Source organism: Hypanus sabinus, unplaced genomic scaffold, assembly GCF_030144855.1.
Source record: "Hypanus sabinus isolate sHypSab1 unplaced genomic scaffold, sHypSab1.hap1 scaffold_400, whole genome shotgun sequence".
In the NCBI taxonomy this organism is placed as follows: Eukaryota; Metazoa; Chordata; class Chondrichthyes; order Myliobatiformes; family Dasyatidae; genus Hypanus; species Hypanus sabinus.
The window spans coordinates 385171-412666 of NW_026781285.1; the positions used below are offsets into that span (position 1 = coordinate 385171).

Sequence of the window (27496 nt, forward strand, 5' to 3'; positions counted from 1 at the left end):
GAAAAATCACACACCCACCCCACCCCCCGCATAAAAAAACGGCATTGCGATCATCAACCCCCAGACCCACCCCTCCCGCACAAAAGGGAATATTATCATCGATCCCCCGCCCCCATAAAAAACCCTACCCCGCACAATTGCGGAGGAGCCGGTGTCACCAGTGTGGGGGCGGCCGCATCGGGAGCAGCGGACACAACAGGCGACCCCGGAAGTTTCACAGGTGAAGTGTCGCCTCACCTGGAAGGATGTTTGGACAACGGAGAGAGTTCGGCCGTCCGGCCCTTTCACTGTGACACCCCGAACTCCACATCAAATCCGTCCAAACGAATCTGGGCGAACTTTAATGACCAATAAATATATTTCCTCTCAGCGATCAGCTGTCTGAATGATCCCCTGACTCTGAGAGGAAGGGGTATCTATGGTCCACACTGTCAGGGTGTTGAGTTTACCAGGAGACAAAGACTGCAGGGATGAGAGGTTTTCTGTTGGCTAATACACTGTGTGTGGACCCCGTTGGCAATGCTGGTGTTGTGACCCGAATCGAGACAAACACCACGCTGCCCACTCCACCAACAACACGGCACAGCCGGACACATAACAGGGGACTTTACATCCCACAACACTGGATTCAGTGATGAAACCCGGGATTAATGTTGTCCCACCGAAATCATAAGATACGTCCATTAATGTGCTTTAAATACGAGCGCTCTTCCGCAGGTGACGTCGGACACACCCCACACGCGTCTGACGTCACACACGGGCTCCCCACACCGGGATCTGCCCTCAGGTGCGCGGTGTCTTACGTCATCCCGCGGAGGGAGGGAGGGGGGGATTTTATTGAAAGGGTGAAGATGGTGTGAGAGGGGGCGGACAGGATGTTTGTCCCGGTGCGGACGTGGAGGGCTCATCTGTTGAAATGTCTGAGCCCACGGTGGTGTTGAGCAGAGGGATTCACCACCTTGGGGGCAAACACCAGCCGACTGATGCCCTGCAAGCGGGGCTGATGGTCAGGACAAAGTGACAATTATTTGTGCTTTGATGAGATTGTACCTGGAATATGGTGTAAAATCCCGCTCCCCATACTAACACGGGTTATACAGACCAAAGAACAAACTGCCGGAGGAACTCAGTGGGTCGGACAGCATCTGTGGAGGGAAATGGACCGTCAACATTTCGGGCCGAGACCCTCCCTCTGAAGTGAGAGTGGACGGGAAATAGTCAGAGAAAAGAGGTGCGGGGTGGGGATGGGGCAAGAGCTGGGGAGTGAGAGGTGGATCCAGGTGAGGGGGGAGGTGGGAAGGTGGAAATAGTGACAGGGGTGGGAGGTGAGGGGTTGGGGCAACACGGGGCTGCAGAGGATGGAAATTAATTCCATAGAGGATTAACAAAGAGGTTAGAGAGTATTTGTTATAGAGAGTGCAATGAAGATTCACCAGACTGATCCCTGGAGTGGTGGGGTCATCATACGAAGAAAGATCAAATGTGATAACCCTTTCATTTAGAGAATCGAGGACTGAGAGGTGAACACATTGAAATGCAGAAAATCATTACCGGTTGAACCAGGGATCCCAGTCTCTGAAACAGGGATGGACTGTCCGGGTCTGAGATGAGGGGAAATGTCTCCACTCCGAGGGTGGTGAATGTCTGTAAATCCTATTGAGAAATATACATGACATAATCACAATATATACCTGAAGTATAATCACTATGTAGTAGCTATTTACTATACAATGTAATCAGTCTTGTGTACCGAATATTACTATGTATTATTTTACTAGACACATTTTGCTATGTATTTTTTACTAGATACCGTGTATTCTCTTAGCTACATACTGTGGCAGTTAAAGAACACCTGTTTCGCATTAGCAACACTAATGAGCAGAAATGTACATATATACAACAGCATGGCTTCTGAAGAGATAACAGGGAGGATGGTATGAGCAGGAAATGTGAGGGAGGTTAAGGGAGGCTGACTGAGAAACAACCGTGGCCAGGAATGAGGCACAAGAGGTGAAGTGGAAAGAAATACTGGTGGCGCACCGAGAGCTGGGCAAGAGCGTTTGATTAGTTCATGTATAGATGATATGCAACTAAAAATTGATTGGGTATGGTGATGAAACCGAAATGTAACTGAGATAAGAAATTACTATAAAGAATGCTGTACACCGGAGCTCGGCGGGCTTTCGGTGACAAGATCATTGATTGCCTCAGCCTTTGTTTTCAAATAAAGGTTTAAACTTCTCGAAGAATTGTCTGCGTCTCCTGTTCATATCATGTAACCACAACAATCCCCACCACAGAGGGCGGTGGAGACTCAGTGATCGTCCTCACGTACAAAAGAGGCCGGCAGATGTGTGGAGACCGAAGGGATCGAGGAAATGACGATCGGGCAGAAACATGTGGCTGAGATGGAAGAGCAGCCGCCATCTTGCTGACGGTTAGAGGGGCTGAATGGCCACATCCTGCTGTTTCTTACTTGATGTTTCAGTGTTCCTGTCCAATGAAGCCAGAGGAATGTAAATAGAAATAAGTGTTTATGAACATAGACTGATTTAAATGAAACCCGCACATTTCCGGGGTGCTTCTGAATTGTGTGTCGGGACGGGATGGGAATCGAAATTATAACTCTGAGAACTCTATGACCTGGGGGTGGCTGAAAAGGGATCGGGGAAGATATGGAGGGAAAAACTAAATACTTGTCTGATGGAAATAATATAGGGAAATAATGAAATATTTTGGGAAATGCGGCGGTGGGTAGGGCAATATGTGAAGGGGGAAGAAACAGTCACCGAGTCACGTGATCCTGTTTCACCGGAGATCGGTAGCATCTGCGGGTTTGATTCCGATGCTCCGCCCAACGCCCGTGACGCAATGAGCACAATGCGCATGCTCACAGTCCCGGGAAAGGCAGTGTTGTTTTTACGTTCTTTGTGAAAGTTGGTTGGCGGTGTGTTCGGGATTGGGAGGGGGTTCTCGCCCCTTTGGACGGGGAGCCGGAGGCGGATTATTCTCTGTGGGGCAACACCAACAATTTTCCTTCGGTGAGTATTGAAGCCGGTTCCGAGCGGGGAAGTCTGACGGTGGGTAGTGAGTTAACGTTCCAGAACTCAAGCAAGATAAAGCCTGCAGATGTTGGGAATGGGAGCAAAGCGCACAAATGCTGGAGGAACTCAGCAGGCCGGGCAGCATCTAGGGGAAGAATACAGTCGGCATTAGCAGCCGAAACCCTTCGGCAGGACTGGAGAATAAAAGGTGGGGGTGGGGAGGGAGAGAGAAACACAAGGTGATCGGTGCAACCTGAAGGGGGAGGGGATGAACTTTCCCGAACTGGCGGCCTCGCCTCGCTTCCTTCACAGAATCTGCCGGGGTCGGTCCGGGTTGTGAGACCTTCACACCGAACCGTCTGAGATGAGCCGCCGCTCAGCCCCTGTTGTTCTGGTCCTGTTAGCAGGATGAAGTAAAACATGTTTCTATCTTGTTACTGACAGAGAATTGTATATTTGCTGTTCTCTGTGTTATCTGAATGTACTTGCCAGTGATGCTGCTACAAGTCAGTGTTTCTCTGTACCTGTACCTTCCCGTACTTGTGCACTTGGCAATAGATTCAACAGGACCTGAGAAATCTCAGTGAGATTTGATTAGTGATGATCATCTTGGCAGCTCAGTAGGTCGAATGTGGAGAGACAGTACGCTGTAAAATGCAAAACCCTACACAGTGTCGATGATCAGAGGGATCTCTATCAGGTCACCTCTTATCCTCCGTCTCTCCAAGTAGAAATGGCCGCGTTCACTCCACCTATTCTCATAAGGCATGCTCCCCAATCCAGGCAACATCCTTGTAAACCTCCTCTGCACTCTTTCGAAGGTTTCCACATTCTTCCTGTAGTAAGGCGACCAGAATTGAGCACAGTTGTGTGTGACCAGGGTCCTGTATGGCTGCAACATTACCTCTTGCTTCTAAACGCATTCCCACGATTAATAAAGATCAATGCAATATACATCGCCTTAAACAGAGAGTCAACCTGCGTCGCAGCTTTGAGTGTCCTATGGACTCGGACCCCAAGACAGGAATGGTGGGAGGGGTTTGTGGGGTCAGGGTAAATCTTACTAAGAAAAATTTAAGCCCAATACAAAGTTAAACACTCAACACAGTAGAGGCAATGACTTAAAATGGCGGACTGCATTCTCCTTCCTCTGTTCGTAAGTACAAGTTGCCTGTAAGTCGGACATTTGTAACTCAGGGACTACCTGTATTGATTGGGACTCGAATAGTGTAAAAGGGGTAGATGGGGTAGAGTTTCTCAAATGTGCCCTTAATCAGTATGTAAAATTCCTGACGTAGAAGTGTGCAATAAGCTGTTAGGAAATGATCAGGGCTTGTGACAGAAATTAGTGATCATAATGCCATGAAATTCAAAATAAAGATAGAGAAAGAGAGGTCTGGACCACGGGTTGATATTCTAAATTGGAGAAAAGTCAATTTTGATGGTAACAGGAAGGATCTGACAAGTGTGGCTTGGGACAGTCTGTTTCCTGGCAAAGGAGTACTTGGTAAGTGGGAGGCATTGAGAAGTGAAATTTTGAGAGTGTAGAGTTTGTATGTGCCTAAAAACATAAAAGTTGAAACGTAACCAGTGCAGGGAACCTTGATTTTCAGGAAATATTGAGGCCCCGGATATTTTGTTCCTCTAAATGCCTCGGACTGTTGGGTGCTGCCAAGACTCATTAATGACTACAATATCATAATTCCACTTCCTGCGCTCATCTGACTTTTTTTTAGTTGTCTTCTGTTAGGTTCTAAAAGCTTCCAAATAATGTTTGCTCTTTTGTTTTCCCCTCTCTTTGGCTTTTATGTTGTCTTTGGCTTCTCATTTCAGCCACGGTTGTGTCCTCCTGCCTTTCCAATGCTTCCACTTCTTTGGGATGCATCGATGACTCAGCTTCCAAAATGCTCCCAGAAACTCCAGCCATTGCTGCTCCGTTGTCACTCCTACCTTTTCCCTTCCAAACAAGTTTGGCCAGCTTCTCTGACATAGAAACATGGAGAAGTTCAGTACAGAAATAGGCTATTTGGCCCATCTAGTCAATGCTGAAAAAAACATTTAAGCTGTGCAACTACCTGCACCAGGACCATCGCCCTCCATACCCCTACCATCCACACTCCCATCCAAACTTCTTTTAAATGGTGAAACCGAGCTCATATTTACCACTTGTGCTGACATCTCATTCCACCCTCTCACAACCATTTCAGTAAAGAGCTTTTCCAAATGTTCCCATTAAATTTTCACCTTCTCCACTTACCTATGACTTCTGGTTATCATTGTACCCAACCTCAGTGGAAAATCCTCCTTCCATTTACCCTATCTTTACCCTCATAATGTTGTATACTTCTGACAAATACTCAAAGCAATGTATAATTTAATTGTTTATGTTTAGAGCATTTTTAGGTGTATAAGCTGATGAGGGGTATTGATCATGTGGATATCCACAGGTTTATTCCCAGGGCTGAAATCACTAACACGAGGGGACATAGTTTTAAGGTGCTTGGAAATATATACCGAGGGGATGTCAGGGGTAAGTTTTTTTACACAGAGAGTGGTGGGTGCGTGGAATGCACTGCCGGCTATTTGTGTGAGAGTGTTTCAGTTACTGTGGGGGAGGAACCCATGCAGCTCAGTGGGAACAGGGAATAATACCAATCGAGAGAGTCAAACTGAGCCAGGTCACAGATTGGAGATGGCAGAGATGACCCATTCTTATAAAGACAGGAAGAGCGTCAGAGAGTTTAATGGTCATTCCAGATACCAGCACTGTGCCCAGTTAGAAGGTGATTTCTCTCTCCAAATTGGGTTAAACTTCACTGTAACAGTGTGATGTCAGAACACACCTTGACAACTCAAGTGATCTCAGCTGAAATGTTGTTCTGCACCAATTGATGGATTTTGTAAATCTTTTCACAGGTTAAAAATGACAAGGAATTTGTCTATGGGAATGTCTAACACAACACACATGTTTTGCTGTCTCTTTTGATATTTAAGAAGTGGAGCAAGGGATTCACTCGATTATCCTTCCTGCTCAGACTGTGGCGAGGGATTTACTCGGTCATTTCAATTGAAGGTACATCAGCAAGTTCACACCGGGACAAGGCCATTCACCTGTTCTGTTTGTGAGAAAGGATTCAGTCGTCTTCCCACCTGTGGACACACTAGTCAGATCACACTGGGCAGAAGCTCTTCATCTGCTGAATTTGTGGGGAAAGATTCATTTTGTCATCTAACCTAATGGCTCACCAGCGAGTTCACACCAGAGAGCGGCCATTCACCTGCTCAGACTGTGGGAAGAGATTCACTCAGTCATCCCAACTGAAGGCACATCAGAGAGTTCACACTGGAGAGAGACCATTCACTTGCTCAGAATGTGGGAAGGGATTCACTCAGTCATCCGACCTACTCACACACCAGTCAGTTCACACTGGCGAAAGGCCATTCACCTGCTCAGACTGTGGGAAGGGATTCACTCAGTCGTCCGCCCTAATGGCACACCGACGAGTTCACACTGGGGAGCGGCCGTTCTCCTGCTTGAACTGTGGGAAGAGATTCACTCGGTCATCCCAACTGAAGGTACATCAGCGAGTTCACACCGGGGAGAGGCCATTCACTTGCTCAGACTGTGGGAAGGGATTCACTCGGTCATCTAACCTAATGGCACACCAGCAAATTCACACCGGGGAGAGGCCGTTCACCTGTTCAGACTGTGGGAAGGGATTCACCTGCTCATCCCAACTGAAGGTGCATCAGCGAGTTCACACTGGGGAGAGGCCGTTCACCTGCTCAGAATGTGGGAAGAGATTCACTTGGTCATCCCAAATGAAGGTACATCAGAGAGTTCACACTGGAGAGAGGCCGTTCATCTGCTCGGACTGTGGGAAGGGATTCATTTGCTCATCCCAGCTGAAGGTACACCAGTCAGTTCACACTGGGGAGAGGCTGTACACTTGCTCAGTCTGTGGGAAGGGATTCACCCGGTCATCTCAGTTACTGAGACACCAGTCAGTTCACACTGGTGAGTGGCTGTTCACCTGCTCAGACTGTGGGAAGGGATTCACTGAATCATCTCAACTGAAGGTACATCAGAGAGTTCACACTGTAGAGAGGCCACTCACCTGCTCAGACTGTGGGAAGGGATTCACTCGGTCATCCGACCTACTGGCACACCAACGAGTCCACACCGGGGAGCGGCCATTCACCTGCTCAGACTGTGGGAAGGGATTCACTCGGTCATCTAAGCTGAAGGTACATCAGCGAATTCACACTGGGTAGAGGCTGATCACCTGCTCAGACTTCGGGAAAAGATTTTCTCAGCCAAATCAACCAAGTAGGCATCATTGAGTTCTTACCGGGGAGTGTCCGTTCACCTGCTGTGAATGTGGTAAGCAATTAACTCAGTAATCAGACACAGACATACTTTATTATTCCTGAGGGAAATTGGGTTTCGTGACAGTCGCACCAACCAAGAACAGGAAATATAGCAATATGAAACCATAAATAATTAAATAATACTAAGTCAAGTATGCTGTTACGTACCCAGTAACTGGGTTAACAGACCAGCAGAAATGGAAGGATATGTTGGTGTCTGGTGGTTCTTTAACTAAAGGTGTTTATTAGTAAAATAAACCAAAGAGTATCAATAATGCAAATATACATATAAAACAGGTTAGCAATAATAAACAAGCTCTATCAATATCTAGGGGTATATGAATAGTCATAAGAGAATATAAAGTTCAGTTCAGTTCGTCCATGCTGAGGTAGCTGTTGCTGTGCTGCAATTGGAGAGAGAGAGAGGGGGGCAGAAAGCGACCAAGAGATTGGGCAGCTGCAGCAAGCAAACCTTCTGTTGTCTTCTTATTCCGTTGTACCATTGTGGTCATTCGGTTATGACCCCTCCGTTCTCAGCTAGACTGTTCTTCAGTGGTGGACTCATCACCCTGGCATGACTGGACACACACACAAGTCCCCACCAGCCCTGCCGTCACACTGTGAGCCTTTGTGACCGATCTTCTGATTCGGTCCTCTAAGCCCCCACCCTGTGGGTGCACAACACTCGGTCAGTGTCCACTGGTGTGTTTGAAGAGTGTCTCCCCAGACCCGTCTTTTATCCCCACTGACGGGGTATCAGCCATCCATCAACTCAATATGTCTATGTCCATCAAGCTAGGCCACTCCTGCTGTCTCTTCAGGAATGTTAACGAGCAAAGAAGTGTCCCTGCAGCAAAAGGTTTCGTTTACCTGTCCATCAGTGAAGCAGCCATAATACCTAAATCAGTCGTCTCTCTCTTATCTGTAGCAGATATCTCTAGCTCTGTTCTTCATCTCTCTCTCGCTCTCATTAGCTGCATAGTCCTCAAAGGGGGGGGGGAAGGGTCAGCTCTGGACCCCATTTCCATCAGGTCTGTTCAGCACACATAACACCCCCACCCTTCAAAGAATCTTCACCGGGTTGAAAATTCACTAGTAAAGCACATTACAGAGTCTAATCTAATACAGAAGTGGTCTTTAACTACAAGGATAACACAGGTATACTTTCAAATTAACACCTGGATAAACAATCAGCAATTACATTGTCATTTCCCTTTACATTTTGTATTTTAATATCAAATTCTTGTAACAACAGACTCCAACTAAATAACCATGTATTTTTATTCTTCATGTTTGTCAAAAATACCAAGGGGTTGTGATCAGTATAGACTATCACTGGTTTCTACGCTGGACAAATGTCGACCTCAAATTGCTGTAATGCCAGGGTAAGTGACAGTAATTCTTTTTCTACAGTGGAGTTAATTCTTAGCTTAGGTGTATATCATAAAGAGTGAACCAATACATGTGTGATTATAATGTAGTACATTACAGAAGTTTGTGCAAATAGTAATCTCTGGTTTACTGCTAAACCTCACTTTCAGTCAACCTGCTATGATATCATCTTTAACTTTCACAAGCTTCGTCCAGAAAAACAAAGCTGATCACCAAATAAACTAAGCCCATTTTCTGAACTTCCACACCCACTCATTAATTTTAAGCAGGTCATTAATTTTATCTTCAGGATATTTAATTTGATTAGTTTCCTTGATGACACTAGCAGATGGTCTCTCTGGGCCAAAACAACACTTTAAGTTCTGCCTCTCCAAATCACATACTTGAGCAACATCACCAAGTTGTTTATCCTTAAATTTCAAAACAAACATCTTGTTAACAAACCATTGTTTAGTTAACGGTCTCTTCCCTTTGCACAACAGTCCTGGAACCAAACCCGAATTTACATTTACTTTATTCAAAAGTCGAGTAACACTTTTTCCCTCAGTATCTTCAATAACATCCATCTCACCAGCTTTTATCTCATCACTGACTTTTAATACACGTGACTGAGAATCCTCACTCTCTACTGGTGCCAAGGTTAACCCTTTCTTCATGGAACCAAGTCCATTTGACCCAAAAGGATTGCATTCCTTTTTAACCAAATCAGACATTTCAGACCTTTCCTGAGTCTCCACACAAGGTTCAGTAACCTGAACACAGGCCAATGGGACAACTGCCTCTTCTAGGCTTTCAATACCAGTCCCAGTTTCAAATTCCAAGTTCCCCTTATCCTCCCAGTTACTCTCTGGGCAACACCCATCTGGAGTAAACTCAACCTTGCAGGTTAAAACAACCTCGTCTGCTAACCCAGCGGACTCCCTCAAGGTAGCGGCATCCTTTTCATCTCGGAAAGCCTTTGCATTATTGAGAACACACTTAAATTCTTCAACTACAACCAGCTCTGTCAATCCAGAAACATCATCCGTGTCCAACCCTGGACCTTCTAACTGCCACATCTGTTCCTCATCTTGGCTCTGTGCCTCCATAAATTCCTTGCTCACTCCAAAATGTCCACCCAGGGGTATCTTATGGGCCAATTTCAAGATTCTGTTCCTTGACAACACTGACTCTGCTTTGTCTCCCTTACTTTCTTTAGCCCCACTATTCTCCGTTTTACCATCCTCCAACCTCTCCTGGTACGGGGCTGGTAAAAACGTCTCAGCTAAATCAAGGTTGGACTCGGCTAAATCAGGGGTTGTCTTAACAGCTTTCCTCGACATTCTTCTGGTGACTGCACCTGCGGGATTAAATTCAGGAACTATGGGCGGGGGCTCAGTCCTGGCAGGCTTACTCGTGAGCTGAACTGCAGAGAACACATCCCCCCCGGCCAGGTCATTCCCGAGTAAGACATCTACATGGGGTATCGGGAGTGCAGCCCGTACCCCTGTCGTGACTGGTCCAGATACCAGGTCACTCTTCAGAAATACTTTATGTAACGGTACGGCCTCAGTTCCTTTTCCAACCCCTTCTATCACGTGCACGTCACCAGTATCTGCCTCACTATTGAATTCCAATGCTCTGCTTAGGATTAAGGACTAAAAAGCCCCAGTGTCTCTCTAGATTCTTACTGGCACTGGGGGTGACCCCTCCCTCACAGGTACCAACCCGGTTGAAAGGGATTTCTCACATCCCTCCTGAACTCGGTTTAGCTCCTCTTTTAACGGCATTTCAACCGGCTTAACACAGCCCGTCGGCGCGGTCACCTTTCCTTTCCCCGTCTCCTTCTTTGGAGCAAAGCACTTAGATGCTATGTGGCCAGATTTCCCACTGTTATAACACACACCGCTAGGAGACCTGCCAGACGGCTTTTCCTCCTTGTCTTTTCCGGTAGACCCCGGCTTAGTCTCAGACTTAGCCGTTAGGCTTTCTCTACCACCCCTACTACTCCTGTGGTAGCACTTATTTGGGGAAAATTTCATTTGATGGGTTAAGGCGTATTCATCTGCTAGCTTGGCAGATTCTGATATGGACTTATTCTTCTTCTCATTCAGGTATCTCCGGACATTATCCGGAACACAATCTTTTAATTCTTCAATCAGGATCATCTTTCGTAGGCAGTAGAAATCCTCCTCAACCCCTTCTGCAGCGCACCAACGGTCAAAGTACACACACTTGTCGTATGTAACCTCTGTGAACATCTGATTCCACTGCTTCCTTAAGTCCCTGAACTCTTGTCTATAGGCTTCAGGTGCCAGCTCATAGGCCTGAAGGATAGCCAGTTTTGCTTCCTCATAATCCTCTGCAGCCTCCATAGACAACACTGCATATGCACGTTGAGCCTTCCTTTTAAGTACACTTTGTAACAACACCACCCACTTATCTCTAGGCCACTTCTGGTTCACGGCCACTTTTTCCCTACAGGAAAGTGTTCTAACAACTCTGCCTTGAATATCTGCATCGTGACATAATGTTCAGCTATCTTACGTTGCATCTCTGCCATCATCATCCCTTTCTTAACCTCCTTGAATTCCAAGGACTCCACCATTTCCCAAAACTCAGACTTTTTAGCCATCTTTAATGCCACGAAGTCTGGACTTAACAGAAACTCGTCAACATCCATTTCTGCTGCCTGTCTTTCTGGTTTCTCACACAACCAGATCAGATAAGGGAAATCTATCATTTTAGCTAAAGGCGTTTATTAGTAAAATAAGCAAAACAGTATCAATAATACAAATACACATATAAAGCAGGTTAACAAAAATAAACATAGAAGTGTAGGAATAATAATCAATAATAAGAAACAAGCTCTATCAATGTCCAGGGTTAAGTGGAAACCAGTCCAAGACCAGCCTATTGGCTCAGGGTGTCTGAAACTCTGAGGGAGGAGTTGTAAAGTTTGATGGCCACAGGCAGGAATGACTTCCTATGACGCTCAGGTTTACATCTCAGTGGAATGAGTCTCTGGCTGAGTGTACTCCTATGCCTAACCAGTACTTTATGGAGTGGATGGGAGACATTGTCCAAGATGGCATGCAACTTGGACAACATCCCCTTTTCAGACACCACCGTCAGAGAGTCCAGTTCCACCCCCACAACATCACTGGCCTTACGAATGAGTTTGTTGTTTCAGTTGGTGTCTGCTACCCTCAGCCTGCTGCCCCAGCACACAACAGCAAACACGATAGCACTGGGCACCACAGACTCATAGAACATCCTCAGCATCGTCCGGCAGATGTTAAAGGACCTCAGGAAATAGAGACGGCTCTGACCCGTCTTGTAGACAGCCCCAGTGTTCTTTAATCTAACCACATGTAACTCTCGCTTTGGCCCTCAGCTTAATATGGGGGGTGATAGACCCGCAGCCCGGCCAAACTAAAGAAATCTCGTTTTGGTGGATGCTGTGTGCCGTGTCCCCTGTAGTAAATCAGTACCCTGAAATACAAAACAGTACACAATATGTGATTAAATGATTGAGCTTTATAATTCTTACTTTGACCCCAGGGTTAGTAAAGAAAACAAAAAAAAAAGAAAAAGGGTCCAGTCTCTCCATTCACGTCTTCTCATCTCTCCCCAGCAAAAGAGCACAAAATCTCTCTTCCAAACTCACAAGAAAGAACATTTCTCTCATTGGATAGCCTCGCACTGTCACCTCTAGTCATAACCTAAACATTGTTATACTTGTGACAGACTACCAGTTTCACACTGGGGAGAAAGTTTCAATAGGCTGCATGCTGGATATTTGTCCATCACTGTTGCTGAATGCAAGTTCGAGACTGACTGTCGGTGCTGAACTCTGCAATTATTGCTGCTGCTCACCACACCCAGTCCTGCACCCTGGTCACTGGGCATGGGAGGAGTTTTTTCTGCAGCACATTCACCTTTAATGGGACGGGAGTTTAATATTCTGGGTCTAAGACAAATAAATCAGTTCTATGTTAAACTCTGTCTTGGTGAATTTACAACACACCTAGTGTACAGTAGAGAGTCAACTCGGGCCAGCTGGACCCAGTGATTCTGTCCACAACAGTCCTTGTAATTCCTCCGGTTTTCCCCCTCTCACTCTCCCTGTGGTGATGGGTTCCTAACAGTCACCACTCTGTGGGTGAAAAGGTTTCCCTTGAATTTTCTACTGACTGAAGAAGTCGAGCTGACTGCAGTTCTGTCTGAGATGTTCTTCAGTTAAACTCCTTAATCACATCTCATTTCCACATTATGGGTCACTTTCCCTGCTTCTAAAGTGTTGTTAGAGAACACCACTGTTCTCTAAAAACTGAAAGCAGAATGGGAAACGATTAGTTGAATGCTCAATGAAGCAGGGTCGGAAACCAGAGGCGAGTCTGCACAGGGCAGAGTTTGGGGGTCTGGATGATATTTGACGTAAGAACATATGATGAGAAGGGGATCAGCAGCAGAATGAGGCAATGAATGACAGAGTAGCAACATTTGTAAGCTGATTGACAGAGAAAATAATTTGGTTGTCTGACTGATGACACAAACAATACCTGGGGTGCGGTGCTCCACTGGTTGAGGAACATGTGTGTGTTGGGAATGGTTTTATCTGTTGGGGGAGTTGTTCCTGTTTGTTTATCCTGTAATATTATATCTGGATGGTTCTTATGGATTGTCCTATCTGAAATAATGTATTGATTATCATCTAATTTGCAAGATTTTGACACTAAAACTGTATTGGGCTTGAATTTATTGTACCTTTATGAAGTGATGGAGGGCATTCATGAGTTTGTATTTTAAAGCAAGATTTTAGTGAATGATATTTGCCATTTCTTTGTAACTTTGTAAGTAATCAGATTGAGTAAATCTGCTGCAGGATCCTGGAATGTGTTGGATTGTGTCTGATTTCTCTGGCATTTTCTGCACTAACTTCCTCATTTGTTAATATTTCATGTATTTTTGATGTTTCCCCCCTTTTGTCAAACAACTTGTCCTGTATTTCTGCAAGGAACTCCTTTGTTTTTTAGGGGGAGAGGTCTCCAACTCTCAGTCAGGTGCTCAAGGCTTCCTTGTCACCACCTAGTCTACTCAGATCATTGGGATGTCTCCCATGGAGGGTCATACTCATTCCACTGGTTAAAGTTTTCTTCCGGAGTGATGATTGATTGTTCTGAGTTGGCCTCTCATGTACGTGTTCTGGTCTGTATTTCTTATCACGATTGCAAATACACACATGGAGTGCTGAATCCTGTTCATTTTTGATGAAAATATATACTTAAAAGTATTATCTGACTGTTTTTTCGTTTTTTTTATTGAAGTTCATCATAAAACAAAAATTTCCAGAAGATGTATTTCAGACATTGTAAATATATATCATATAATCATATATGCCACAAATCCCCACATAGAATTTATCTGAGGTATACACTTCTATAAGTGTGAAAGAAAAAACAAGCAAAAGGAAAAAAAAACTATGTACAAGTAGGGAGTGATCTTTTTTTATAACATATTCATTGATTTGTGAGAATAAAAGCAGGCCTAGAGGGATTATGTAGTTAAACCATTTTTCCCAGTATGAATCAATTTGTTCCAGATTATGATTATCTTCTCCATCTTGTCCATTGTAATTTCCATCCATGCATTTAAAGTTGGGCTCTCCTGTGATAACCATTTCCTAGTAACAGTCTTTTTACCAGCTGCCAACAATATATTCATTAAATATTTATCTTTTTTCAACCATTGAGGTATACATCCAAAATATATGGTCTTACTCCCCAAGGGTATTTCATATCTAACGATGCCATGTAGGGCATTGTGTATCCCCCTCCAATAGCTTTTGATAACAGGGCAGTCACAAGAAATATAATAATGATTTGCATTTCAATGTCCACAGTTTCTCCAGCAAACAGTGATGTTACTATCATAATGGGATTTCTGGGAGGGTGTAATGAAATATCTTATCAAGTTTTTCCATCCGAACTCCCTCCATTTCTGAGAACTGGTACACTTCCATTGATACCTCCATATTATTGTCCATTCTTCCTCAGATATAATTATCCCTCCTTCCTTCTCCCATTTTGTTTTAATGTTTGAAGTCAAATATGTTTTAAGATTTGACAAACTCTTATACATGCTTGTAATAATTCTACTACCGTTATCTGAATTATATGCTTTTCTAAATAGCTCTATCATGCATGTGCTTGCCTTGGATACAATTTTAAGCATCCTATTTACATACTGTCACAGTATTCCTTCTTTCATTATGTTGCAAAGAACTGTTATTCCTTTAGCTGTCCAGTCCTTAAATCTAGCATCCAATTTATTTGGTGTAAAATCTGAGTTATATGCACACCATTGAAGAATTGCAGTATCTCCCTTGAGATTATATTCTTTTATAATAGTTTTCCATATTAAGAGTCAATTTCACCCATGGATTATCAATAGTATTTATGTACCTTTGCAAGTTATTATCAGCCAAAACTGCTTGTATGGGGATGGGAAGTACCCGCTCCTCAATGTTTTTCCTTTGTGCGTCATACGATGGGTTGCTCCAGCACATCACAGCTCTCAACTGTGCTGCAAAATAATAACCTCGAAGAGGCCACATTCACCCTTTTCCTTTGCTAATTGCAAAGTTTTGAGATGAACTCTAGGCCTTTTACCTTGCCAAATATACCTTGATAACATCTTGTTCCATTCATTGAATTGATTTTGATTAATCTCTATTGGTAGGGGCTGAAAGAGCTAGAACAGTCTGGGCAGTGTATTCATTATAATAGACTCACTCCTTGAACTGAAACTAAAAGAAAGGAATCAGGTTCCATCTTGCTATATATTCCTTAATGTTCTTTTTATATAAAGGCTGATAATTACATTCTGATAATGTTGCCTAATCTTTTAGCATAATGATGCCCAAATATTTGAAAGACTCTGTTTGCCATGCCCGGGGTTATCTACTTTCAATTTCTCTTGCTGGGCTGTAGTAATATGAAAGTAATTGGGTTTTATCTATGTTGATAATGTATCCTGATAATTGACCATATTGTTCAAAGGATTGCATCAATCAGGTAAAGAGTATGTTGGTTGCCCTAGATAGATCAAAATGTCATCCACGTAACAAGCCAATTTATGCTCTGCCCCTTTACTAGTAATTCCCCACTTTGTCTCATGTATTGAGCTAATGGCTCCAGATATAATGCGAAGAGTAGTGCTGACCATGCAAAACCCTGTCTTGTGCCCCTTTCTAGGGTAAGACTATTTGATTAAATATCCATTGATTTTAATCCAGCGGTAGGGTTGTCATATAGTGCCTGTATAGTTTTAATAATTGTTATGGAAACCAAATCTATGTAAAACTCTGTAAAGAAAATTCTAATTAACCGAATCAAATGCCTTTTCAGCGTCCACGCTTATCACTATTGCTTTGATTTTATTTTTTTGTATATATGATCCATAATGTGAAGTATCCTTCGTATATTGTGCAAACACGAGGAAATCTGCAGATGCTGGAAATTCAAACACACACACAATGCTGGTGGAACACAGCAGGCCAGGCAGCATCTTTTGGGAGGAGCACTGTCAACGTCTCTGGCCGAGACCATTCGTCAGAACTAACAGAAAGGAAAGATACTAAGAGATTTGAAAGTAGGTGGGGGAGGGGGAAATGCGAAATGATAGGAGAGGACCGGAGCGGGTGGAGTGAAGCTGAAAGCTGGAAAGGTGATTGGCAAAAGTGATACAGAGCTGGAGAAGGGAAAGGATCATGGGACAGGAGGCCTAGGGAGAAAGAAAGGTGGAGGGGAGCACCAGAGGGAGATGGAGAACAAGTGGAGTGATGGGCAACTAAGCATGTCAGGGATGGGGTAAGAAGGGGAGGAGGGGCATTAACGGAAGTTAGAGAAGTCAATATTCATGCCTTTCTTTCTCCCTTATCACTATTGCTTTGATTTTTTTTTGAATATGAATTTGTATACAAGTTCCCTCTCTTCAGCAAGAGTCATTCCTTTACCGCCCAGCTGGCAGTTTCCGCAGCCACAACCCCCGCATTTTGGCTCGCATGCTGCGCCAATACTATCCCACTTCCGATTTCCACACTCCATTTCCATAGCGGTTTTCTAGAACACAGAAGATGACATCTGCAGTTTTATAAGTTTTGAGGCGAAGGTCTCTTCTGACTTTGTCGTCAAGACTGTCCAGCAGTTGAACCTTTTTCACCTCTCTTGAACCGGTCAGCTCTCGCTGCCTCTGGAGTGCTTCCCAGTCCTTTCTCCACCTGTGAAAATCACGTCTGCTGCCAGTAAACTTGGGAAGGGCCGTCGGTTTCAGTCTGATGGCTGGCGTGGGAAAATTGGAGGAAAAGCCCAATGCCGTCAGTGTTAGTCTTTCAGCATCCTCCTTTCTCCTTGCCTGTATGAAGTGGGCCTTCTTGGAAACCAGCTTGGGGACGTGGAGTTCGAGCCCCTTTAGGCGACTCTGAAGGTGCTTCCGATCCCCTGGCCGGTTCCATCGTTCCCACCTCCTTCGCTGTCTTTACCAGTCATTGCAGGTGGTTAAGCATGAAGCCATACGCCTCCTGGTGGCCATCGGGTTGTACAGCAGTGACGTCTTCACATTCATCCTCTGCTGCTTGTAGTACTGTGAGCAACTCAACATTTCCAAAGTTGGTCCAAAGAGTCTCCCGGATCAACCTTCTGATTTCCTTCAGTTTCAACTCACACTCATTTGCCGTCTTTGCCAGGTCGGCTTTTTGCTGTTCAGTTAACACAGCTACTTTCTATGTGTTCAGCACTGCCTCCCGTTCTGCGGTGAGTCCGGCCTCCGCATCATCATTGGCTTCCATGACTTTCTCGGCTTCTATTGTGAGTTTATTGAAACTCACTCTGAGCTCCTCTTCAGACATGTCTTCATAGGTCCTGGTAATGCTGCTGGCCAAACAAGAAAACAATCTTTTTGATGTCATTCTCTCTAGCTTGAGCTGCTCAACTGATTTCCCAATAGTTTGATCAGCCATGTTTGATTCCATCTGCTGGCTGTTCACAGGTGAGAGTACAACTTTTTAGTGATGCTTTGATGTTGTTTTATCTGAACTTGATTTCCTTCCTTTTTCAGGACTCCAGGTTATTGCTCTTGCTGGTCCAGTTCAAAGCTCCCAGATTTCTGTTTCCTGGTCAAACAGTGCTGTCAAGCAGTATTTTCACTGTCAACCAGTTTTTCACTGTCAAGTCGGAGTTCTTGCTCCCATGTGCAGCTTCCCCACTTGAAAGGGACTGAATACGCCTACCCGAAGGTTTTAACCGGATTCCACTCAATGACCTTTTCCTTTCTTTTTCCTTTTTTATTTTTATTTTCGCAAGTGTGGCAGTTGGTAATTATTAGTCAGTAGTCATAAATAATCAGCGGTAAGTCAGTCATTAGTCTAGTCAAGGATAGTCATAAGGCAGTGGTAGTAACATTAGGATTAGGTGAAAAACTGGCTGCCTGTTGGACTTCGGAGACGATTTTGGACCTGCACCTCCGTTTCCCTACTGGACCGTTATGGTTCCAAACTGGGTGAACTCTCTCGAAGGTTCAGAAGCTCTTCTTAAGCCTCGCATCGTTTTCAAGAAGTGCCTGCGTGCGATGACCCGATGGCGGAGTTAACCCAAACGCAGTGACAGCAGTGCTCCTTTCCCTGAAACAGTCTCAACAATTATTTAAAGTTCGGCATCTTACCGCGGGTTGTGACGCTACTCCTGGCTGCCGATGTTATGCTGCTCTTGGACTGCCACTGTGACGCTGCGGGGTCCGCCCAAATGTTCTGGGCAGAAACCGCCCTCAGGCAGTAGGTTCCGTCCTCTCTGCCAGTGCAGTCTTGCTCTTCCTTAATACCTTCCTGAAACTCAAGTTTGACTTGACAATGATGCACATTTGGTGGAGGTGGCCGAGAGAATCTCTTCCCAAAGACTGAGCAGGTGAATGGCCTCTACCCATTGTGAACTCGCTGGTGTCTCAGTAGATTAGATGACTGAGTGAATCCTTTGCCACATTCTGAGCAGGTGAACGGCCTCTCCCCAGTGTGAACTCGCTGGTGATTTTGTAGATCAGATAATTGTGTGAATCCCTTCCCACACTTCGAGCAGGTGAATGGCTTCTCCCCAGTGTGAACTCGCAGATGTCTCTGTAGGGTGGATGAACTACTGAATCCCTTGCCACAGTCTGAGCAGGTGAATGGCCTCTGCCCAGTGTGAACTGACTGGTGTGCCCACAGGTGGGATGACTGAGTGAATCCCTTCTCACAGTCTGAGCAGGTGAACAGCCACACCCCAGTGTGAACTCGCCAATGTACCTTCAGTTCAAATGACCGAGTGAATCCCTTCCCACAGTCTGAGCAGGTGAACGGCCTCTCCCCAGTATGAACTCGCTGATGTACCTTCAGTTGAGATGACGAAGTGAATCTTTTCCCACAGTCTGAGCAGGTGAATGGCTTCTCCCCAGTGTGAACTCGCTGGTGACTCTGTAGGTTGTATAACTGAGTAAATCTCTTCCCACAATCCGAGCAGGTGAATAGCTTCTTCCCAGTGTGAACTGACTGGTGTCTCAGTAGGTGAAATGATTGAGTAAATCCCTTCCCACAGTCTGAGCAGTTGAATGGCCTCTCTCCAGTGTGAACTCGCTGATGTACCTTCAGTACAGATAACTGACTGAATCCCTTCCCACAGTCTGGGCAGGTGAATGGCCTCTCTCTAGTGTGAACACGTTGGTGAACCAGTAGGTGAGATGATCGAGTGAATCCCTTCACACAGTCTGAGCAGGTGAATGGCCTCTCTCCTGTGTGAACACGTTGGTGTGCCAGGAGGTGAGATGACTGAGTGAATCTCTTCCCACAGTCTGAGCAGGTGAATTGCCTCTCCTGATTGTGAACTGACTGGTGTCTCAGTAGGTGAAATGACCGAGTGAATCCCTTCCCACAGTCCGAGCAGGTGAACGGTCGCTCCTCAGTGAGAACTCGCTGGTGAGCCATTAGATCAGATAACCGAGTGAATCCTTCCCCACAAATTCAGCAGATGACCAGCCTCTGCCCAGTGTGAACTGACTGGTGTGCCCACAGGTGGGATGACCGACTGAATCCCTTCCCACAGTCTGAGCAGATGAACGGCCTCTCCCCTGTGTAAAATGACGGACGTGCCAGTTGGTCAGATGACCGAGTGAATCCCTCCGCACAGTCTGAACAGGAAGGATGGCTGATTGAATCCCTTGCTCCTTAAATATCTAGTCAGAGACAGCACAACTGGTGTGTTGTGTTTCAATTCCCATAGACAAATTCCTTGGCGATATTAATCTGTAAAAAGATTTAAAAATCCATCAGTGGGTGAAGGACAACATTTGAGATCACTTGAGTTGACAAGGTGTGATCCGACATCACACTGTTACAGTGAAGTTCAACAAAAGTTGGAGAGCAAAATCACCTAACTGGGCACAGTACTGGTATCTGGAACGACCCTCAAACTCTCTGATGGTCTATAAGAATGGGGCACTTATGCCATCTCCAATCTGTGACTTGGCTCTGTTTGACTCTGTCCATTTGAATTAGTCCCTCTTCCCACTGAGCTGAAAGGGTGTCTGGCCCCACGGTAACTAAACCCTCTCACACAAATAGCCTTTGTTGATGTGCAGCTGGGGTTTTCCTTTATGTAATGTTAATTTAAAATGCCACGTTTCAATGCCATAAAAAATATCTCCTGACCTGGCTGGTGGCATAGTGGCATCAGTGCCAGACTTCGGGACGAAAGGTCCTGAGTTCGAATCCAGCCGGCTCCCCTGCACGCTTTCCATCCGTGCTGGGTTACGAGCTGGTGATCTCTTTGGAAACTCACCCGGCAGAATTTTCCCCTCATGTGGCCCTTAACATTTCACCTTTCACCCTTAACCCATGGCCTCTGGTTGTAGTCTCACCCCATCTCAGTGGTAAAAGCCAGCTTGCTTTTACCCTATCCATAAACCTCTAAATTGTCGTATAACTCCATCAAATCTCCCCTCAATCTTCTACATTTCAAGGAATAATGTCCTGGCCTTTTCAATCTCTCCTTATAACCCAAGTCCTCCAGACCTGACAACATCCTTGTGAACTTTCTCTGAACTCTTTCAAAGTCTTGACATCTTTACTGTAGGTTGCTGACTAAAACTGCACTCAATACTCCAAATTAGGCCTCACCAATGTCTTGTACAAAGTCAACATAACATACCATTCAGTACTTCGGTTTATGAAGGACTATGTGCCAAAATCCTTCTTTCCGTCCCTATCGAACTGTGTCACCAGTTTTAGTGAAATATAGACCTGTATTCCCAGATCCCATTCCTCAACAACACTCCTCCATGTCCGATCAGTCACTGTGTAAGACCCACCCTGGTAGGTCCTACCAACATGCAACAGCTCGCACTTGTCTGCATTGAATTCCATTTTCCATTTCGCAAGCCATATTTCCACCTGGTCCAGTTCGCACTGCAAGCCATGATAGTCTTCTCACAGTCCGCTGAATCCCCAGACTCGGTTTCATCCAAAAATTTGCTGATCCCTAACCATCTTATTATCCAGATTACTGATACAGATGACAAACAACAACAGATCCAGCACTGATCCCTGTGGCTCACTACTAGTCACAGGCCTCCGGTCAGAGAGGCAACCAACTGCTATCACACTCTGGCTTCTCCCAAAGACAGTGTCTCATCCGATTTACTGTCTCATCTTGAATGCTGAATGACTGAACCTTCTTGACTAAACTCCCATCTGAGACTTTGTCAAGTGCCTTGCTAACGTCCATGTAGACAACATCCACTGCCTTGTCTTCACTTTCCTGATAACTTCCTCGAGAGACTCTATAAGACTGGTTAGACATGACCTACCATTCACAAAGCCATGCTGTCTATCCTTAATCAGTGCACACCTATCCAAATACTTATAAATCCGGTTCCTGCACATGTTCTCATAAATTTCCCACTACTGATCTCAAGCTCACAAATGTAACATTTTCTCGTTTCTCCTTAGAGCCCCTCTCAAACAGTGGAACAACATTGTCTGTCCTCCAATCCTCCAGTACCTCACCTGTCGCTAAGGATGATTTAAATATTTGTGCTTGGGCCCCGATAACTTCTGCACTTGTCTTCCGCAGGGTCCCTGTGAACAACTTGTCAGGCCCTGGGGATTGATCCACACTAATTTGCCTCAAGACAGCAAACCCATCCACCTCTGTAATCTGTACAGGATCCATGAAGTTGATGCTGCCTTGCCTCACCTGTGTCCATCTCCTGAGCAAATACAGATGCTAAACTACTATTTAAAGCCTCCCCCATCTATTTTGTCTCCCGTATAGATTACCATTCTGATCGTACAGAGAGGGCATGTTTCTGTTCTGAGCTTCTCCATGTTTCTGTGACAGAGAAGCTGGCCAAACCTGACTGGAAGGGGAATCTGGTAGGAGTGACGACGGAGCAGCAATGGCTGGAGTTTCTGGGAGCAACTCAGGAGGTGCATGGTAGATATATCCCAAAGAACTGGAAGCATTGGAAAGGCAGGAGGACACAACCGTGGCTGAAATGAGAAGCCAAAGCCAATATAAAAGCCAAAGAGAGGGCAAACAAAAGAGCAGAAACTATTGGGAAGCTTTTAGAAACCAAGAGAAGACAACTGAAAAAATTGTCGGATGAGCTCACGGTGTGGAATTATGATATTGCAGCACCCAACAGTCTGAAGCATTGAGAGGAACAAAATACCCAGGGCCTCGATATCTCTTGAAAACCAAGGTTCCCTGCACCAGTTATCTTTCAACTTTTACTTTTGCAGGCACCTACAAACTCTACATCATCAAAATTTCACTTCTGAAGAACTCCCACTCACCAACTAATTATGGTATTTATCATAAATTATCGAATTAGTAAAATTATAAATTAGAAAATTATCATAATTTGCCAGAAAACAGCTTGTCCCAATCCACACTTGGCAGATCTTTTCTGACGCCATCAAAATTGACCTCTCTCCAATTTAGAATCTCAACCTGTGGTCCAGACCTCGCTTTTTCCATATTTACTTTGAATTTCAAGGCATTATGATCACTAATTTCTGTCAACAGCCCCGGATCATTTCCTAATAGCTTATTGCACAAGTAATTGCACATGCAACTTCTACATTGGGAATTCTACATCCCGATTAAGGGCACATTTGACAAACTCTACCCCAACAGTCTTTTTATGGTATGGGAGTCTCAGTCAATAGATGGAAAATTAAAATCACTTAATATATCAAGCTTTGTTTCTTGGCATGGTCTGTGATCACTGGAGAAAGATTTGTTCCTCCATATCCCTCAGACTGTTGGCTGGAACCAAGTCCCAGCAATGGCTACAATATCATAATACATGGTCCATCCATACTGGTTGTGTGGTGAAAAAAACACAACAGTGCTTCTTTCACCTCAGAACATTGAAAAGTTTGAATTGGGGACCTAAATCCTAAGAACTTTTACAGGGTCACAACTGAGAGCATTGTGTCTGGCAGTGTCACTGCCTGGTATGGGGACTGTACTTCCCTCAATTGCACAACTCTGCAAAGAGTGGTGCGGACAGCCCAGCACATCTGTAGATGTGAACTTCCCACTATTCAGGGCTGTAAAGAGGACCTGAAGGGTCATTGGGGATCCCAGTCAGCCCAACCACCAACTGCTCCAGCTGCTACCATCTGGGAAATGGTACCACAGTATAAAAGCCAGGACCAACAGGCTCTGGGACAGCTTCTTCCACCAAGTCATCAGACTTATTAATTCATGCAGATACAAATGTATTTCTCTGTTATGTTGACTGTCCTGTTGTACATACTGTTAATTATAAATTACTATAAATTGCACATTGCACATTTAGACAGAGACATAATGTAAATATTTCTACAGCTCATGTATATGAAGGATATAAGTATTAAAGTCAATTCAATTCGATTCACCCCCTCCATTATCTGTTCTGTCATTCTGGCTCCCTCCCTGCCTGCAACTTTAAATACCCCACTAGCACTTGCAAGCTTTACTACTAGGAGATTAGTCCCCTTCTAGTTCTGTTCCCCTAACTATCGAATCCCCTATCACACCTTTGACTTACCTCTGCCAGATAATCCCTCCCCCAACAGTTTCGAAAGTGGTCCACCTGTTGTTGTGGGGAATGGCCACAGGAGTATTCTACGATGGCTGTTTAACCTCATTCCCCTTTCTGACTCTCAATCAGTTTCCTGTGTCCTGCACCTCGATGAGGCACACCTCTCTTTCTGTCATTTCTATCAGCCCCTCCCACTCCCGGCTGATCCAGAATTCATCCATTTCAAGTTCCAGCTTCTTAATGTGCAGGGTTACAAGCTGTAGCTGGATGCACATCTTGTAGGTGAGGGTATCAGGGACACTGGAGGTCTCCCCACCTTCCCACCAGTATCTCCTCCAATTTGTAATCACCAGTGTTCACAAAAACCTTGTGCTGTGCAAATTTTTGCCCAGTGACAACAACACGTGCACCCTGAATTTTATATAGAGAGATATTCATTTCTACAGCAAGCAAGTCACTGTCAACAAGCACTTTGATCTCCTCTGGGTTTCACTGACTTCATCCTCACTCTCACACAGCCAATGCAACAGGCCTGTAGCAGTACTGAAGGATTTTCTCGCCAGTGCTTTTGCACACCATATATACATTGGTAGGCAAAAGTTTGGGCACCCCGGTCAAAATTTCTGTTATTCTGACTAGTTAACTGAGTGGAAGATGAACTGATCTCCAAAAGTCATAAAGTTAAAGATGAAACATTCTTTTCAACATATTAAGCAAGCTTAGTGTATTATTTTTGTTTTTACAATTTCAGAGTGGAAAAAAAGGAAAAGAGCACCATGCAAAAGTTTGGGAACCCCAAGAGATTTGAGCTGTCAGATAATTTTTACCGAGGTCTCAGACCTTAATTAGCTTGTTAGGGCTATGGATTGTTCACAATCTTCATCAGAAAAAGCCAGGTGTTGCAAATTTCAAAGCTTTATAAATACCCTGACTCCACAAAACTTGTCCCAACAATCAGCAGCCACGGACTCCTCTAAGCCCCTGCCTAGCACTCTGAAAATTAAAATACATGATGCAGGAGAAGACTATAAGAAGATAGCAAAGCATTTTCAGGTAGCCATTACCTCAGTTCATGATGTCGTTAAGTAATGGCAGTTAACAGGTGCAGTGGAGGTCAAGTTGAGGTCCAGAAGACCGAGAAATCCTTCTGCGAGAACTGCTTGTAGGATTGCTAGAAAGGGAAATCAAAACCCCTGTTTGACTGCAAAAGACCTTCAGTAATATTCAGCAGACTCTGAAGTGGTGGTGCTCTGTTCTATTGTGCAGGGACACCTGTACAAATATGACCTTCATGGAAGAGTCATCAGAAGAAAACCTTTCCTGTGCCCTTGCCACAAAATTCAGCGTCAGAAGTTTGCAAAAGAACATCTAAACAAGCGAAACGATGAAGGGTGTCGGCCTGAAACATCGACAGTGCTTTTCCCTATAGATGCTGGCTGGCCTGCTGCGTTCCACCAGCATTTTGTGTAAACAAGCCTTATGCATTTTGGAAACAAGTCCTGTGGACTGATGAATATAAAAAAAGAACTTTTTGGCCACAATGAGCAGAGGTATGTTTGGAGAAAAAAAAGGTGCAGAATATCATGAAAAGAACACCCCTCTAACTGTTAACCATGGGGATGGGTCGACCATGCTTTGGGTTTGTGTTGCAGCCAGTGGCACGGGGAACGCTTCACTGGTAGAGGGAAAAATTAATTCAATTCAATACCAGCAAGTTCTTGAAGCAAACATCACACCATCTGTAAAAAAGCTGAAGATGAAAAGAGGATGGCTTCTACAACAGGATAATGATCATAAACAGACCTCAAAATCCACAATGGACTCCCTCAGGAAGCGGAAGCTGAAGGTCTTGCCATGGCCATCACAGTCCCCCGACCTAAACATCAACGAAAATCTCTGGATAGACCGCAAAAGAGCAGTGCATGCAAGACGGCCCAAGAATCTCATAGAACTAGAAGCCTTTTGCAAGGAAGAATGGGCAAAAATCCCCAAACAAGAATTGAAGGACTCTTAGCTGGCTGCAGAAAGCCTTTAGAAGCTGTGATACTTGCCAAAGGGGTTGTTACTAAATACTGACCATGCAGGCTGCCCAAACTTTTGCATATCACTGTATGCAATTTTCTTCCTGAATGGTGCTTCAAAAAGTTGGACTTCCAAATATCACTCTTCTTCCTACTTGCAAATTCTCCAGCAACTTTTGCATCACCACAATGCACACAGGTAACACCAGTTTCTGTATTGTACATAAATATTTCCCCTGAAACCTCCCTCAAGTGACGGACGGTGATGTACTCAGTGACGACAATGCCAATGAATATGAAGGGAAGGGCAGCAGTCTGTCTCACTGGAGTCTGCCACATTTGTGATGTGAAAGCTACTTGTTGCCCAGGGCAAAGGTGTTTGATATCGTTATGTGCCCAGAGAGAATTGGCAGAACATGTTCTCACGGGTAGAAAAGTCCAGAGCAAGAGCAGGCGGAGCAAGCAACACACAATAAATGCTGGAGGAACTCAGCAGGCCGGGCAGCATCTATGGGAAAGAGTACTAATGCTGAGTCCCGCCGGCATTTTGTGTCTGTTGCTTGGATTTAAAGCAGCTGCAGATTTTCTCCTGCTGCGGTTGGAGATAGAGCAAAGGTGATTTTCTTAACAGCTGATAGAAAGATTTTGTTCTCTTTTTCCGAGTTTCTAATCCTTGCATTCAGTTAGCTAGAGCTCAGCTCTGTCTGTAAGATCTATCTGCTCCCGTTCCCTGATTAGCCGGAAGCTCCCCGGGGCCCGTGTACGGATCGTGGGGCTGAGAGAGAGGAAAAAGACCTGCCTGTGCCGAGTTTACGGGCCACAGTTCTCACAGCAATTGTCACTCAATTAGAGTCAGAAAAGCCCTTAACTTGCCGCTCCGCCCGACATTTTTGTATACTGCACGCATGCGTAGTTATCGGAGACGGCAGCAACCCTGCGCCTGCGTATTTGATCGCTGCTTCAAACGACAGCGGAATTTTATTCGCGCGGCTTTATGGGTAACCATGGTGCTATTAAACATTTCTGCAAGCACAGGTTCCATGTCCATATCACAGGTTTTTTTTGTGTGTAGAAAACTCAGCAGCTTTCTTAATGCAGAAAGCGGCTCCCATAAACGATACACTAAATATCAACAGGCATTTTGTGTATCTAATGCCAAAGTGCAATCCTCTTACAAATGCAGATCTGAAACAAAAGTGATTCTGCAGTTGCTGGAAATACAAAGTCGCACGCACACAAAATGCTGAAGGAGCACTGCAGTTCAGGCAGCAACTAAGCAGAGGAGTACACAGTCTGGACATGCTGAAGGGGCTCGGAATAAATGCTGCCCATTTATTCCTCTCCACATTTGCTGATTACCTGCAATGTTTTGTAGAAATTAACCATTTTGTTTTTCAATTGACCAGTTTCCAAATGTTTCTCATCTTTCATTCATAGCCACATCTTGCTAGTCTGGTTCCTCTCCCTCCTCCTGCTCGTAACCTCCAGAACCCGTCTCTTTCCGGAACCCCAGAGCCCTGATTGGAGCTGGAAACTCTTTGGTTTCTGACTCTGCTCCATCGAAGATTC

The 27496-nt window shown here is 44.8% G+C and overlaps 2 protein-coding genes across 12 annotated transcripts; one reads left to right on the plus strand and one right to left on the minus strand.

Annotated features, from left to right (window-relative positions):
• The first annotated feature begins 2897 nt into the window (after nt 1–2897).
• LOC132388754 (zinc finger protein 239-like) lies at nt 2898–24642 on the plus strand. Of its 10 annotated transcripts, none has more exons than XM_059961154.1 (4): nt 2898–3041; nt 5961–7428; nt 8726–8800; nt 21944–24640. In XM_059961154.1, exon 2 carries the CDS (start codon nt 6282–6284, stop codon nt 7317–7319), a length of 1038 nt encoding a protein of 345 aa, XP_059817137.1. In that variant the 5' UTR covers nt 2898–3041; nt 5961–6281; the 3' UTR covers nt 7320–7428; nt 8726–8800; nt 21944–24640. The 10 variants fall into 10 exon arrangements, 9 of the variants coding, with proteins under 9 accessions (XP_059817137.1, XP_059817141.1, XP_059817144.1 ...); XM_059961158.1 differs by having other exon boundaries at nt 22211–24640; XM_059961161.1 differs by lacking the exon at nt 21944–24640 and adding an exon at nt 13826–13974.
• LOC132388755 (gastrula zinc finger protein XlCGF8.2DB-like) lies at nt 14092–27336 on the minus strand. 2 transcript variants are annotated; one of them, XM_059961165.1, is made up of 2 exons: nt 27287–27336; nt 14092–20115 (listed from the first exon to the last, which is right to left on the minus strand). In XM_059961165.1, exon 2 carries the CDS (start codon nt 19795–19797, stop codon nt 18760–18762), a length of 1038 nt encoding a protein of 345 aa, XP_059817148.1. In that variant the 5' UTR covers nt 19798–20115; nt 27287–27336; the 3' UTR covers nt 14092–18759. The 2 variants fall into 2 exon arrangements, with proteins under 2 accessions (XP_059817148.1, XP_059817147.1); XM_059961164.1 differs by lacking the exon at nt 27287–27336 and adding an exon at nt 24971–25100.
• Between the last annotated feature and the right edge of the window lie 160 nt (nt 27337–27496).

Coding starts and splice junctions, on each gene's coding strand:
- LOC132388754 (XM_059961154.1), top strand. CDS start 6,282: ATGGCTCACCAGCGAGTTCACACCAGAGAGCGGCCATTCACCTGCTCA.
- LOC132388755 (XM_059961165.1), bottom strand. CDS start 19,797: ATGGCTCACCAGCGAGTTCTCACTGAGGAGCGACCGTTCACCTGCTCG.